The sequence below is a fragment of the Oryzias latipes genome, chromosome 3 (genome assembly GCF_053564925.1).
Source record: "Oryzias latipes strain Hd-rR chromosome 3, Olatipes_Hd-rR_3.1".
Lineage (NCBI taxonomy): Eukaryota > Metazoa > Chordata > Actinopteri > Beloniformes > Adrianichthyidae > Oryzias > Oryzias latipes.
This window is the reverse complement of record NC_136239.1, coordinates 41,615,885-41,631,847: the sequence shown is the minus strand read 5'-3', so window position 1 is coordinate 41,631,847 and position 15,963 is coordinate 41,615,885. Positions and strand designations below refer to the sequence as shown.

General features: G+C 48.4%; 1 protein-coding gene across 1 annotated transcript; it reads left to right on the top strand.

The window, feature by feature from the left end:
- The first annotated feature begins 1,033 nt into the window (after positions 1-1,033).
- LOC101166364 (annexin A2-B) lies at positions 1,034-15,822 on the top strand. Its single transcript, XM_023953777.2, has 13 exons — positions 1,034-1,234; positions 2,047-2,108; positions 2,998-3,091; positions 3,905-3,999; positions 4,144-4,257; positions 7,747-7,837; positions 7,931-8,010; positions 8,378-8,437; positions 8,831-8,924; positions 9,118-9,213; positions 14,751-14,809; positions 14,881-15,003; positions 15,508-15,822. Exons 2-13 carry the CDS (start codon positions 2,058-2,060, stop codon positions 15,565-15,567), a joined length of 1,017 nt encoding a protein of 338 aa, XP_023809545.1. The 5' UTR covers positions 1,034-1,234; positions 2,047-2,057; the 3' UTR covers positions 15,568-15,822.
- The last annotated feature ends 141 nt before the right edge of the window (positions 15,823-15,963 follow it).

The following is a 15,963-nucleotide window of genomic DNA, read 5'->3' as shown; positions in this document are numbered from 1 at the left end:
TAGTCTCTCATAGTTCAGGTTTACCGATGAGGTAAATTACAGGCCTCTCTCGTCTTTTTAAGTGGGAGAATTTGCACAGGTTGTGGCCGACTGAATACTTTACTGCCCCACTGTATATCTGGTAGGAATATTTCCAACATTATCAGACTATTGGGTATAATTGATTATAATAATTACATATCAGACAAAAGTTTCATTCTATTTGTTGATTATTTAATGATTTATTTAGAATGTTTAAAAAAGAATGGAACCATGAGGAAAAAAAAGAATTTGACTCAGTTTGATGTTTTGACGTTGTGACGTAAGCCTGGCTGTGAAAGAGGTCTAAGGGTTGGTGGAGGTGGTGGAGGCGGGGCAGACAGTGGATTTGTGCTAACATCAGTCATACACGAGTTGCAACAGGGACTTGGCTTCACTTGTTACCATGGTAACAGCAGCAGACTCAACGATGACAGATGTGTCTCTAGCCCCGCCCTCCTTTGTATCCATGACTCCTGATATCAGTGATGCCCCTTTCTGGGGTGGTTGCCTGTAGGGCTGTAGGGAAGGGCGGTGCATTGCCCATTATGACCCCAACAAGGTCTACCCCCCCTCCACCCCCGCATCCCACCACTCCCACTTTATGGCTCTGTCTGGTTACATCTGAGCAGAATATGACCGCTCCTTAGAGCATGATGGGAAAAACCAAATGTTAGAGATGCTTTAGAAACCTGAAAAATGAAAGTGCTGCTCCTTGGAGTCTTTCAAAATAAAACAAGAAGTCAAATTGATTTGAATGTTTGGATTTTATGAAGAAAGCTGAAAGATTTCAGTGCAGTCTGAAAAAGAAACAAAATTGTTGTAAAAACTTTGGTAATTGTTGTGATTTGTTGCATTTGTTTTTACTAAGAAATGTTTAAAGGAACTAAATTAAAGTTAGTAGCAAAGGTGGGTCAAATCATGACACAAAACGCCCATCTTTTTCTTGTAGCTTTAGTTAAACCGGCTCATCTCTGACCTTTTGATTAACCAGCTGGATAAAACATGAACTCTCCATATCTGGCGTGCTGGACTCTTAACCAGCTGGTCGTCACCCACTTCTGACCTCCAAGCCGTGCCGTGGAATTCGTTGCGTTCCACCTGGTGTGTAAAAGTCTGCCGTGAGTCATGACCGTCTATAAAGAGCACACCCTGCTCCGTTCTGGACCATAACGCCGCTGCTGCTCGCTGCTTCTCTGCTGCTGCTTGTCCGAAGGTAAGAAAATCCTTCAAAAACTCCAAACTTCTTCTTCTGAGGACGTTTTTCAGGTTTTCAGTTTCAAAACACCTAAACAAAAGCTTTTATTTTGAAAGTTGATGAATAAAACTGAGAATTTAGGTCATGTTAAATGATTCTGGACTGGGTTGTTGTACAGTTATGTGGAACTTTGAAAGCAAACATTTAAATTTCAAAGGTAATCTGAAGCTGCAGTTAAATTAAATTCAGAGCAACTAAAACTTTGAAGGCATAAAACAGGGAAAATACTGCAGGTGACTCTTACAATACTCGTACTGTGAAACATTAACGTGTTCCACAGTCAGCAGTCGCCTTTCTGTCGGTTAGTCATTCACTGATGGTTGCAGGGACGAGGTGTGAAACGCCTGAGTCAGCAGGGCGGGTTAAAAGTCCACGGATGAGGGTTCAGCGTCAGATAAGATGCAGGGGAGCATCAGGGCGAGAGCGGCACTCCCAGCCAACAGCGGTGGAACTGCCCCTCCTGACTATTTGCACCGATGGTTGCCAGGCGGCAATCGTCCAACACCTCCGGGGGCAGGTTTTCAAGAGGGTCAAAGGTGGAGGGAGCTTTCTTATGATTACAAGGAGTCATCACATTCCTGCAGGCGGGGCTGCATCACCACTGACCCTCCTCTTCCTCAGACACGCCCTCATCCCTCCGTGCAGATCAAACTTCCGGGATGAAACCCGGGGGGAAATTCTCTCGTGTTAAATCATCGTTTGTGTTTTAAGACAAACAGTTCATGTTATTTTCAGAAGAAATGATGCTGATGGAAGTGTCTGTGCTGCAGGAGAACTCGTCATGGCTATGGTGTCCGAGTTCTTGGGTCAGCTGACGCTGGCGTACGGAGGGGTGAGTCTGCGGTCAACACTCGGCCCACGTGGTCAAATCCTCTGAAACTCCACCCATCAGGCGGAGGCTCTGAGGGCCCACCGTAAAGCTGTGAACATTTGCAGGCCTCAGTCTGGAGAGCGTTTGATTCCCTCCTCAGTGCAGAAGTTCTGAGGAGTTCACGCTCACAGCTGAAGGTCGTCTTAGCAGATTCAGGAAAAAGATCCCAGAAAGTTCCAGAAAGGCAGTGAGACCGACGGGGCCAAGGCCGTGACCACCGTGAAGCCCTCCAATCACAAACTGGGAGGCGGAGCTTCGTGGGGATGTTTCCCGTCATGTTTGGAATTAGATGCTCTCCTGTAGAACTTTGAACCTCCTCACATGAGCATTTATGGAGAGACGATCATAAGGCTGAGGGCACTGTGGAGGAGGTGTCATGGTATGGGGTTGTTTTTAACAGACTCCAGGCTGGAAACTGTTCAAAGCCAATTTGAGAAGTTGAAGTTCCAGCCATGGAAGTATGACTCTGTCCTGGAGAACGTCTCTGGTTTGACCTGAACTCAAACAGATCCGTGATCATAAACGATCCATGGAGCCAAAAATCCCAAAGGTCTTCATGATCCTGAGTCCAGAGAGCCGCCACGGCGTACCGCCTCCTGCAGCAGAACCGTTCTCCGCTCAGTCCGAACTAACAAAGCTGAGGAATTCAGGACTCGAGTGCAGACCTAGAGCTGGAACTCGAAGCTGTTCCACACATGAATGTGAAATCTAAACCTCCACCTTCATGGTAGACTTAGGCGCTGATCTACGCCTCTCTGCTCCTTCCACGCCGTTTTTCTGTGAGCGGCGGGCGCAGAACTTTGTGCTTCGGCCGCAGACGGTTATTGGACCTCCTCCCTGTTTTCTGCAGGAACCTGAGCCCAGATGTCCCACTGTGGTTCCGGTGAAGGACTTTGACCCGACTCACGATGCTGCCAGAATCGATGCTGCCATTAAAACGAAAGGTGAGGAAGGGCGGGAGAACCGCCACACCTGAAGGGAACCAAACCTGCGCCACACAAGCACTTCCTGTCTGAACGCTGCAGTACAGCAGAAAGATTTTTGGCGTCAGAACGAAGAAACGGGTCTGAGACAGAAATGATCTGCGGTGCAGAAAAACTCCAAACCCAGAGAAGGAAATGTGCTTTTGTTTTGAAATGTCAAACCCCAAAGTGACAGTTGGACTTTACTTTGAAAAGCCCGGCCTTTAAGGTTTCTTTTCAGCTGCTGTACTGATTTTTCATTTTATATTTCAGAGAGCAAATTAAGGTTTATATTTCCATTTAAACACGTTCTCAACAGCAGATCCAAAAATGAAACTTGATCTTTAACCAAAATGTCTCAAAACCTTAACAAACTTTAGAGAAAAAACATTTCAAAGGTTTAAACTGAAATCTGTGATTCAGTCTGTATCAGATTTTATGCTGGAAGTGTGAAGCTGAAAAAGCAGCAAAATTCAAAGCAAGACAGAAAAAACTTTTAGAACTCCAATTGATTTAAAACAAGTAAAGGCGGTTCTGATCCATCCGTTCAGATCCAGTTCAGTCGATCAATTCAAAAACCCAAATCCATGTGAACTGAGCTGAAGTATTCTGATCATGTTGATGATGACATCAAGTTCTTCTTAACCAGAGGATTTTTAAATCATAAAAAAAAACAGAATGTTTGTTTTGAAGGCAGATCCTGTGTTTTTCTGGGCTGTCAGGAGCTGCTAGGGTCAGAATGTCTGTGGCTGACTTTGTCTTTTTAAATAAAGTTAGAGCTCGTTTCACCTGCAGGAGTGGATGAACAAACCATCATCGACATCCTGACCCGGCGAAGCTGCCAGCAGCGGCGGGAGATCGCCTTTGAATATGAGCGAATGGCCAAAAAGGTGAATGGACCCCCGGGGCACAGGCGGGGGGCCGTGGCCGTGGTGGTGGGGGTGGGGGGTGGGGGGTAGATCCTTATTCTAATCTGAGATGGAACTGCAGATTCCACTGCAGTAAAACCTGTCTTCCTGTTTCTCTGCTCCTAGGATCTGTCCTCCGCCCTGAAGGGGGCGCTCTCTGGCTCTTTGGAGGCTCTGATGTTGGGTCTGATGAAGAGCACCGCCCAGTTCGACGCTTCTGAGCTCAGAGCCTCCATGAAGGTGGGAACAGCTGTTTCACTGACTTAACCGCGTTTGAACCGCACGTTTCTCTGAACGGACAGAGTCCAAAATATTTTTAGTTTTCCTCGTCTTCATAAATGAGCAAGAATTTTACTGTGAATTAAATTTGACTTTAGTTTGTTTTTCTGCTTTTTTGAGCAGTTTGTTTTTTCATGTAAATTACAGCGGTCTACCTTTTTAATGCAAAAATACACAAACAACCCCACCTCCACTCCCCATCATCTGGAGAGAGAGGGGAGAACCAGACTGTCTGGAAAATCCTGCAGCTCCTGCAGATGCCCACGTGGGGGCGCTCTTGTCTGAAACGATCTTTGACAGAAAAGGGAAAAAGAAGGCAGAATAAACAGCTGTTGGTCCTTCTCATCCTCTGGAGAAACCTGCAGCTCCTCGCTGCTCCTCCTTTACCCAGCATGCATTTCCAAACTTCTTCAGATTCACGCCAGGTTCTCCTCCTCCCTTTGGAAAGTCCATCTGCGTTCACACTGAAGTGAACCGTACCAGAGTTAATCTGCAGGACAGAGACCCTCAAAATTCTCCTGTTGGGTCCAAACCAGGGTTCTGGTGAACTTTCACACCTGAAGAACCAGGAGGACCATCAAAAGACACCAGACCTGGCTCAGACCAGGACCAGACCTGGATCAGACCTGGATCAGACCTGGACCAGACCTGGATCAGACCTGGACCAGACCTGAATCAGACCAGGGCCAGACCTGAATCAGACCAGGACCAGACCTGGACCAGACCTGAATCAGACCAGGGCCAGACCTGAATCAGACCAGGACCAGACCTGAATCAGACCTGAATCAGACCTGGATCAGACCTGGATCCAACCAGGACCAGACCTGGATAAGACCAGAACCAGACCAGGACCAAACCTGGATCCGACCAGGATCAGACCTGGACTATACCTGGATCAGACCAGGATCAGATCTGAATCAGACCAGGGCCAGACCTGAATCAGACCTGGATCAGACCTGGACCAGACCTGAATCAGACCAGGGCCAGACCTGAATCAGACCTGGATCAGACCTGGACCAGACCTGAATCAGACCTGAATCAGACCTGGATCAGACCTGGATCCGACCAGGACCAGACCTGGACCAGACCTGAATCAGACCTGAATCAGACCTGGATCCAACCAGGACCAGACCTGGCTCAGACCAGGACCAGACCTGGATCAGACCTGGACCAGACCTGGATCAGACCTGGACCAGACCTGAATCAGACCAGGGCCAGACCTGGATCAGACCAGGACCAGACCAGGACCAGACCTGAATCAGACCAGGGCCAGACCTGAATCAGACCAGGACCAGACCTGGACCAGACCTGAATCAGACCTGAATCAGACCTGGATCAGACCTGGATCCAACCAGGACCAGACCTGTACCAGACCTGGATAAGACCAGAACCAGACCAGGACCAAACCTGGATCCGACCAGGATCAGACCTGGACTATACCTGGATCAGACCAGGATCAGATCTGAATCAGACCAGGGCCAGACCTGAATCAGACCTGGATCAGACCTGGGGCCTCATTTATAAAACTTTGCGTAGGATTTGCGTCAGAAGTGGCGTACGGATGAAACATAGGACGTGCGTACGCACAGAAATATTCGGATTTATAAAACCGTGCGCACGCACATCCTACGCATCTTTCCCTTAATAAATCACAACCAATTCTAAATGCTGCGCAGCTTTTGCGGCTTCATGACACGCCCATAGTTGCCCATAAATAGTCCGTGAAACGCCCACAAATGAATATTCATGGCTTGCTAAATCATGGCAAACACCGAGAGGAAATGAAAAAAACGTAACTTCACTCAATGTGAAGTAGAAGTTATCGTTGGCGAGGTGGAAAAGAGGAGAAAAGTGTTGTTTGGAGGGCACAGTGTGGGCATTACTAATGCCAAAAAGGCACGTGAGCGGCAAACGGTGGCAGACGCCGTAAATGCTGTAGCCTCACAACCTCGGACCGTGGCCGAAATAAAAAAGAAATGAAAGAAATGATCGGACAACAAAGTCGAGGCAAAAAAACGTCTATCGCTGCATCGGCAGAGTGTCTCCGCCACGTGGGGGGGGGGGGGGGGTGTGTGTGTGTGTGGACCGGAGCTGACCCCTCTTGATGAGAAACTGGCCGCTATTATTGGGGAATCCCTATTAAGTCCCCCTTATCGGCGTCCTCCTCCGCCTCAGTCACCTGACTGAGACGGAGGGGACGCCGACGCGCCAGGGTCAGGGTGACACAGGTAAGAGAAATAATTCAAATTAATGCAGTCAAGTCACATGTATGCAGGCTACACAATTACAGATTATTAATATAGAACAATTTTATTTTAGTTGCTGGGTGTTCCAGCGGGGCCAGTGGTTACGATGCTGCAGCTGAGCAGCCGTCTGGCCCCAGCGTCTCCACGGCACGCGGCTCTCAACCTCCAGCAGTGGACGTGTCCTCACCGATGCAGTCCTTGAAATGCAGAGGGAAGTCAGTAGTTCAATCAGAGAGGTGGCCAAGGAGTTGGGCGAAATCAAGATCGCCCTGACTGAAATAAACTGCACGATGAGGGAATTCTTAAATAAATAATATTTTCCACGCCTCTTTTTCTTTATAAGCGACGCATCACTTCCAAACGCTGGCGCACAGCAGCAGCATTTGGCTCAAATGCGTGGGGATGGGGTTCAGGGTCGGGGCCAACACAGCAATCGGCGCCAGGGGGTAGAGGCACGTTTTTAAGCTGTGCCACATTGTGTAGCACAGCACATGCCAGCACGATGTGGCACACACTGTCACTTTCACGTGTTTCTTCCATCTGCCGACGGTGTCGCCGTTTCTCATTTCACCCGTTTTTGTGCGTACGCCTGGGTCAGAGCTTGCGTGGAGGACCGCACATTTTCCCCTCAAGTTTGCTTTTTATAAATCTCAACTATTGCGTAGAGAGTGGCGTACGCCTTCTTTTGTGCGTACGCAACCTTTAGAAATGAGGCCCCTGGACCAGACCTGAATCAGACCAGGGCCAGACCTGAATCAGACCTGGATCAGACCTGGACCAGACCTGAATCAGACCTGAATCAGACCTGGATCAGACCTGGATCCGACCAGGACCAGACCTGGACCAGACCTGAATCAGACCTGAATCAGACCTGGATCCAACCAGGACCAGTCCTGTACCAGACCTGGATAAGACCTGGACTATACCTGGATCAGACCAGGATCAGATCTGGATAAGACCAGGACCAGACCAGGACCAGACTTGGACTATACCTGGTTCAGACCTGCCAGAGTGGAAGCTCTTCCAGACCAATGTGTTTCGAGGTTCATCAGGTTAAGCGGTTAAACGGTGGCTACAGGCTCGTGGAGAAGAGGCTGACTGTGTTGTTAGAAATGTGCTAAACATGAATCCTGTGTGACACCCAGTCGTGTGACGTCTTTACCTCAGTGCTGCTTCATAGATGGGCTTCTCTGTTTGGATTCAGGGTCTGGGAACTGATGAGGAGGTTCTGATCGAGATGCTCTGCTCCAGGAGCGAAGAGGAGCTGATGGAGATTAAGAAGGAGTACAGAGAGAGTGAGTTCAACAGTTCTCTGCTTCAAATGAACCAAAATGTGAGAACTTGGGTTTAAAAACGCGTTAGCATCAACGCCGTCTGTGTCCTGTCAGTGTTTAAGAAGGAGGTGGAGAAAGACATCGCCGGAGACACGTCAGGGAACTTCGCCAAACTGCTGCTGGCTCTGGTTCAGGTACGTCCAGAACACGGAAACCTGCTAACATGCTAACATGCTAACATGGTAATATACTGAATAAAGGTTCATTTGAAAAAAAGTCAATACAATTTTCAATCTTGAAATAATGATTTAAAAGAAGATCACATTTTTTTAAATATCTTTCCTTTTTTTGCTTCCTTGCACTGCGTTTTTTTGTCATTTTCTGATTACATTTAAAAATACAATCGTTAAAATCAACTCGTTTTACAGAATATCCTGATCTTATAGTTAAGAAAATCTTGACCTGTCAAACCTGTAAAATCCTGTCCACGAAGCTGTGCTTTGATTTTGAAAATCTCTTAGCACTATGTATGTTTGACCTTGTGACCCTAAACTTTTCCAGACAAGAAGAGACGAACCCTCCAACGTTGTGGACTATCAGAAGATCGACGAAGACGCCAGAGTGAGTGGATCCTACGCCGTTTCTGCCAGCTAGCGTGTTTGCGGTCACTTTTTTATTTACAAAATAAAACTTTCATGCTAACGTCACCACAGAGTAGATCTGACATTTCAAAATAAAATCTGTATTTTTTTTCTGTTAGAGCTTCACAGACAAACAAACTGAGCCTGAAACGAAACATTTTTCATGAAATAAGTTCAACGTGATAAAGACGACGGCTAAACGGATCATCAAACTCATTCATGATGAGAAGAAAAACTTTTTCTGGGCTTAGAATAAAAACATCACAGACATTTCCGGTACCGTGTGAGGCGGCTTTCCTCCAGGCTGGATCAAATGCTGACCGCCGGTTGTTGGAAACTCTCAGCATCCGTCCGTCTTCTGTCTCCTCCTCAGTCTCTGTACGAAGCCGGCGTGAAACGGAAAGGAACCGACGTGACCACCTGGATCTCCATCATGTCGCAGCGGAGCGTCCCACATCTGCAGAAAGGTGAGACTGAAAAGGAGAAAAAATAAGTGACAGTGACAGAAGAAGAAGCTTTCAGAACAACATTCTGAACAACAAAGTCCTGATTTAAAGGCATTTTGTCTTCAGAAACACGAGCAAAGCAAATATTTGTGTGTTTTTGTAATTGGTTCATTTTCTAAACACTGAAGGTAAAAAAAGTTTTGTTTCTTCAAAGTGTTTGAGAGATATAAGAGCTACAGTCCCTACGACATCAAGGAGAGCATCAAGAAGGAGGTGAAAGGAGATCTGGAGAAGTCCTTCCTCACTCTGGGTACGTCCAACCAACGGGATGCCTGTGGAGAACGCGTTAGCCTGGTTTTAACCTGGTTTCAGTCTAATTTCAGCCTGGTTTTAGACTAGTTTAAGTCTGGCTTCAGCCTATTCTAGCCTGGTTTGGCTTGGTTTCAGCATTGTTTCAGTCTGGTTTAGACTAGTTTCCGGTGGGTTTAACCTGGTTCAAGCTCAGTTTCAGACTAGTTTCAGTTTGGTTTAAACCTGGTTTTTGTCCCTTTTTCAGCTTCACTTTCATTCGTCCTATTTGTCGGTTCAAGTCCCAGGTGAGTCGGCTGACCTCCTGCTGACGTCTCATTGGTCCAGCCGTATACAGAATGAGTGATTGACAGCGGCTCAGCTTGCAGAAGACTGAAAAGTCAGCAGATAAAACTGATCATCTTCATTTCTGAGCTTTAAATCAGTCTCATAAATAAGTTTCAATAGACAGTCATCTGCAGAAAAAATGTTTCTGTATGAACTTCTCCAGTGTCTTTAGCGCTCTCTGGTTGGTGTTGTCGTGTTCCATTGGACCTGTGGTTGTCGTGTTGCATTGGACCCGTGGTTGTCGTGTTGCATTGGACCTGTGGTTGTCGTGTTGCATTGGACCTGTGGTTGTCGTGTTGCATTGGACCTGTGGTTGTCGTGTTGCATTGGACCTGTGGTTGTTGTGTTCCATTGGACCTGTGGTTGTCGTGTTGCATTGGACCTGTGGTTGTCGTGTTGCATTGGACCTGTGGTTGTTGTGTTCCAATGGACCTGTGGTTGTCGTGTTGCATTGGACCTGTGGTTGTCGTGTTCCATTGGACCTGTGGTTGTCGTGTTGCATTGGACCTGTGGTTGTGATGTTGCCTTGGACCTGTGGTTGTGATGTTGCCTTGGACCCGTGGTTGTCGTGTTCCATTGGACCTGTGGTTGTCGTGTTGCATTGGACCTGTGGTTGTTGTGTTCCATTGGACCTGTGGTTGTTGTGCTGCATTGGACCTGTAGTTGTTGTGTTCCATTGGACCTGTGGTTGTGATGTTGCCTTGGACCTGTGGTTGTCGTGTTGCATTGGACCTGTGGTTGTCGTGTTGCATTGGACCTGTGGTTGTCGTGTTGCATTGGACCTGTGGTTGTTATGTTCCATTGGACCTGTGGTTGTCGTGTTGCATTGGACCTGTGGTTGTGATGTTGCCTTGGACCTGTGGTTGTCGTGTTGCATTGGACCTGTGGTTGTCGTGTTGCATTGGACCTGTGGTTGTCGTGTTGCATTGGACCTGTGGTTGTTATGTTCCATTGGACCTGTGGTTGTCGTGTTGCATTGGACCTGTGGATGTCGTGTTGCATTGGACCTGTGGTTGTTGTGTTCCATTGGACCTGTGGTTGTTGTGCTGCATTGGACCTGTGGTTGTCGTGTTGCATTGGACCTGTGGCTGTCGTGTTGCATTGGACCTGTGGTTGTTGTGTTCCATTGGACCTGTGGTTGTCGTGTTGCATTGGACCTGTGGTTGTGATGTTGCCTTGGACCTGTGGTTGTCGTGTTGCATTGGACCTGTGGTTGTCGTGTTGCATTGGACCTGTGGTTGTCGTGTTGCATTGGACCTGTGGTTGTTGTGTTCCATTGGACCTGTGGTTGTCGTGTTGCATTGGACCTGTGGTTGTCGTGTTGCATTGGACCTGTGGTTGTTGTGTTCCATTGGACCTGTGGTTGTAGTGTTGCATTGGACCTGTGGTTGTTGTGTTCCATTGGACCTGTGGTTGTCGTGTTGCATTGGACCTGTGGTTGTGATGTTGCCTTGGACCTGTGGTTGTGATGTTGCCTTGGACCTGTGGTTGTCGTGTTCCATTGGACCTGTGGTTGTCATGTTGCCTTGGACCTGTGGTTGTCGTGTTGCATTGGACCTGTGGTTGTCGTGTTCCGTTGGACCTGTGGTTGTCATGTTGCCTTGGACCTGTGGTTGTCGTGCTGCATTGGACCTGTGGTTGTCATGTTCCATTGGAGCTGTGGTTGTGGTGTTGGATTGGACCTGTGGTTGTGGTGTTGGATTGGACCTGTGGTTGTAGTGCTGCATTGGACCTGTGGTTGTCGTGTTGCATTGGACCTGTGGTTGTCGTGTTCCATTGGACCTGTGGTTGTCATGTTGCCTTGGACCTGTGGTTGTCGTGCTGTTTTGGACCTGTGGTTGTCGTGTTGCATTGGACCTGTGGTTGTCGTGTTCCATTGGACCTGTGGTTGTCATGTTGCCTTGGACCTGTGGTTGTCGTGCTGTTTTGGACCTGTGGCTGTCGTGTTGCATTGGACCTGTGGTTGTCGTGTTCCATTGGACCTGTGGTTGTCGTGTTGCATTGGACCTGTGGTTGTCGTGTTGCATTGGACCTGTGGTTGTCGTGTTGCATTGGACCTGTGGTTGTCGTGTTGCATTGGACCTGTGGCTGTCGTGTTGCATTGGACCTGTGGTTGTCGTGTTGCATTGGACCTGTGGCTGTCGTGTTGCATTGGACCTGTGGTTGTCGTGTTGCATTGGAACTGTGGTTGTCGTGTTGCATTGGACCTGTGGTTGTTGTGTTGCATTGGACCTGTGGTTGTTGTGTTCCATTGGACCTGTGGTTGTCGTGTTGCATTGGACCTGTGGTTGTGATGTTGCCTTGGACCTGTGGTTGTGATGTTGCCTTGGACCTGTGGTTGTCGTGTTCCATTGGACCTGTGGTTGTCATGTTGCCTTGGACCTGTGGTTGTCGTGCTGCATTGGACCTGTGGTTGATGTGTTGCATTGGACCTGTGTTTGTCGTGTTCCATTGGACCTGATGTTGTCATGTTGCCTTGGACCTGTGGTTGTCGTGCTGCATTGGACCTGTGGTTGTGGTGTTGGATTGGACCTGTGGTTGTCGTGCTGCATTGGACGTGTGGTTGTCGTGTTGCATTGGACCTGTGGCTGTCGTGTTGCATTGGACCTGTGGTTGTCGTGCTGCATTGGACCTGTGGTTGTCGTGTTCCATTGGACCTGTGGTTGTCGTGTTGCATTGGACCTGTGGTTGTGATGTTGCCTTGGACCTGTGGTTGTGATGTTGCCTTGGACCTGTGGTTGTCGTGTTGCATTGGACCTGTGGTTGTCGTGTTGCATTGGACCTGTGGTTGTCGTGTTGCATTGGACCTGTGGTTGTCGTGTTGCATTGGACCTGTGGTTGTCGTGTTGCATTGGACCTGGGGTTGTCGTGTTGCATTGGACCTGTGGTTGTCGTGTTGCATTGGACGTGTGGTTGTGATGTTGCCTTGGACCTGTGGTTGTGATGTTGCCTTGGACCTGTGGTTGTCGTGTTGCATTGGACCTGTGGTTGTCGTGTTGCATTGGACCTGTGGTTGTCGTGTTGCATTGGACCTGTGGTTGTCGTGTTCCATTGGACCTGTGGTTGTCGTGTTGCATTGGACCTGGGGTTGTCGTGTTGCATTGGACCTGTGATTGTCGTGTTGCATTGGACCTGTGGTTGTCGTGTTGCATTGGACCTGTGGTTGTCGTGTTGCATTGGACCTGTGGTTGTCGTGTTGCATTGGACCTGTGTTTGTCGTGTTGCATTGGACCTGTGGTTGTCGTGTTGCATTGGACGTGTGGTTGTCGTGTTGCATTGGACCTGTGGTTGTTGTGTTCCATTGGACCTGTGGTTGTGATGTTGCCTTGGACCTGTGGTTGTGATGTTGCCTTGGACCTGGGGTTGTCGTGTTGCATTGGACCTGTGGTTGTGATGTTGCCTTGGACCTGGGGTTGTCGTGTTGCATTGGACCTGTGGTTGTCGTGTTGCATTGGACGTGTGGTTGTCGTGTTGCATTGGACCTGTGGTTGTTGTGTTCCATTGGACCTGTGGTTGTGATGTTGCCTTGGACCTGGGGTTGTCGTGTTGCATTGGACCTGTGATTGTCGTGTTGCATTGGACCTGTGGTTGTCGTGTTGCATTGGACCTGTGGTTGTCGTGTTGCATTGGACGTGTGGTTGTCGTGTTGCATTGGACCTGTGGTTGTCGTGTTGCATTGGACCTGTGGTTGTCGTGTTCCATTGGACCTGTGATTGTCGTGTTGCATTGGACCTGTGGTTGTCGTGTTGCATTGGACCTGTGGTTGTGATGTTGCCTTGGACCTGGGGTTGTCGTGTTGCATTGGACCTGTGGTTGTCGTGTTGCATTGGACGTGTGGTTGTGATGTTGCCTTGGACCTGTGGTTGTGATGTTGCCTTGGACCTGTGGTTGTCGTGTTGCATTGGACCTGTGGTTGTCGTGTTGCATTGGACCTGTGGTTGTCGTGTTGCATTGGACCTGTGGTTGTTGTGTTCCATTGGACCTGTGGTTGTCGTGCTGCATTGGACCTGTGGTTGTCGTGTTGCATTGGACCTGTGGTTGTCGTGTTGCATTGGACCTGTGGTTGTCGTGTTGCATTGGACCTGTGGTTGTGATGTTGCCTTGGACCTGTGGTTGTGGTGTTGCCTTGGACCTGGGGTTGTCGTGTTGCATTGGACCTGTGATTGTCGTGTTGCATTGGACCTGTGGTTGTCGTGTTGCATTGGACCTGTGGTTGTCGTGTTGCATTGGACCTGTGGTTGTCGTGTTGCATTGGACCTGTGGTTGTTGTGTTCCTTTGGACCTGTGGTTGTGATGTTGCCTTGGACCTGTGGTTGTGATGTTGCCTTGGACCTGGGGTTGTCGTGTTGCATTGGACCTGTGATTGTCGTGTTGCATTGGACCTGTGGTTGTCGTGTTGCATTGGACCTGTGGTTGTCGTGTTGCATTGGACCTGTGGTTGTCGTGTTGCATTGGACGTGTGGTTGTCGTGTTGCATTGGACCTGTGGTTGTCGTGTTGCATTGGACCTGTGGTTGTCGTGTTCCATTGGACCTGTGATTGTCGTGTTGCATTGGACCTGTGGTTGTCGTGTTGCATTGGACCTGTGGTTGTGATGTTGCCTTGGACCTGGGGTTGTCGTGTTGCATTGGACCTGTGATTGTCGTGTTGCATTGGACCTGTGGTTGTCGTGTTGCATTGGACGTGTGGTTGTCGTGTTGCATTGGACCTGTGGTTGTGATGTTGCCTTGGACCTGGGGTTGTCGTGTTGCATTGGACCTGTGATTGTCGTGTTGCATTGGACCTGTGGTTGTCGTGTTGCATTGGACCTGTGGTTGTCGTGTTGCATTGGACCTGTGGTTGTCGTGTTGCATTGGACGTGTGGTTGTCGTGTTGCATTGGACGTGTGGTTGTCGTGTTGCATTGGACCTGTGGTTGTTGTGTTCCATTGGACCTGTGGTTGTGATGTTGCCTTGGACCTGTGGTTGTGATGTTGCCTTGGACCTGGGGTTGTCGTGTTGCATTGGACCTGGGGTTGTTGTGTTCCATTGGACCTGTGGTTGTCGTGTTGCATTGGACCTGTGGTTGTCGTGTTGCATTGGACGTGTGGTTGTCGTGTTGCATTTGACCTGTGGTTGTTGTGTTCCATTGGACCTGTGGTTGTTGTGTTCCATTGGACCTGGGGTGAACGCCGTGCAGAGCAGAACTTGCTGACGTGTCTCTGTCTTCTCAGTGGAGTGCTTTGAGAACCGGCAGCTTTACTTCGCCAACAGACTCAACGACGCCATGAAGGTAAAATGTGGGCGCTGGAGCTCCGCCCCTCACCGGTCAGCATGTCTAATGTCGGTCCGTGTCTCCTGCAGAGTAAAGGAGCCAAGGAGAAGGTTCTGACCAGGATCATGGTGTCCCGCTGTGAAGTGGACCTGATGAAGATCAGAACAGAGTTCAAAAAGCACCACAGGCGGTCCCTCTACCAGACCATAGCGGTGAGTTCCTGCTGGGTCCAAACAGCAGCTCAGCTCAAACACTTTTGAAGTAGGGCTGCACGATATGAGGAAAAATCGCGATATGCGATATTTGAGATTAATATTGCGATAACGGTATAATTTGCGGTATATAAAGCAATAGCAAAACAACCAAAAACATCATTCCCATTTCATTGCAACAGTTTAAAAATTATACTACAAATGACCCTCGACGACATAGGTGACAAACATCTAACATAATAGGCCTCCATCTGATTGGTCAACAAGGTGAAGACGTCCATCCGATTGGTCAAATGCATGAAGGGATTTATTTGATTCGTTAAATGCTTCAAGCTGCCATAAGATTGTTTTAACACATTTAAGGTTTACGATTTATTGCGATATTCACCGTCTTTTGCGATATGCATATTGCAGAGCTGGATATTGCGATAACGATAAATTTGCGGTATATTGTGCAGGCCTAGTTTGAAGTCTGACTGTCTTCTCCTCTGATGCTGTTGTCAGGAGCACACCAAAGGAGACTACCAGAAGGCTCTACTCAGTCTGTGTGGAGGAGACGACTGAGGCTACAGACTCCGTTTCCCAGGATTCAGTGGAGCTGCTGCCACGCCTGGCGCTCCAACATGTCAGTTTGCTGTGTTGTTTGAGGTCATAGCCACCAGGGAGCAGCAGAGCCCACCTCTGAAGAGCAGCAGGTCGACCCCGAGGACTTAAGATGGTTTTCTGTGGAGTTAAAGAAAAAACACACACCTGTTCAGATCTGTCAAACTACAAATCAGACCTCTGTTCTGTGATGAAAATAAAAGTTCTGAAATGAAAGTCTGCTGTTTTTCTGGAATCTTCTGACTGAAGATGTTAGGACGATCCACCAGAAACATCTTAAGCAGAAGCGTTTGTGACAACGTCAAAAATCTGAATGCAAGAAGCACCAGAAACGCTTCAGCCTGTCATGGCAGAGGC

Excerpts from the sequence above, each read along its gene's own strand:
- LOC101166364 (XM_023953777.2), top strand. The coding sequence starts at position 2,058 with ATGGCTATGGTGTCCGAGTTCTTGGGTCAGCTGACGCTGGCGTACGGA. Across the intron at positions 4,258-7,746 it reads AGCTCAGAGCCTCCATGAAG|GGTCTGGGAACTGATGAGGA; the intron begins GTGGGAACAGCT and ends GTTTGGATTCAG. Across the intron at positions 15,004-15,507 it reads CCCTCTACCAGACCATAGCG|GAGCACACCAAAGGAGACTA; the intron begins GTGAGTTCCTGC and ends TGCTGTTGTCAG.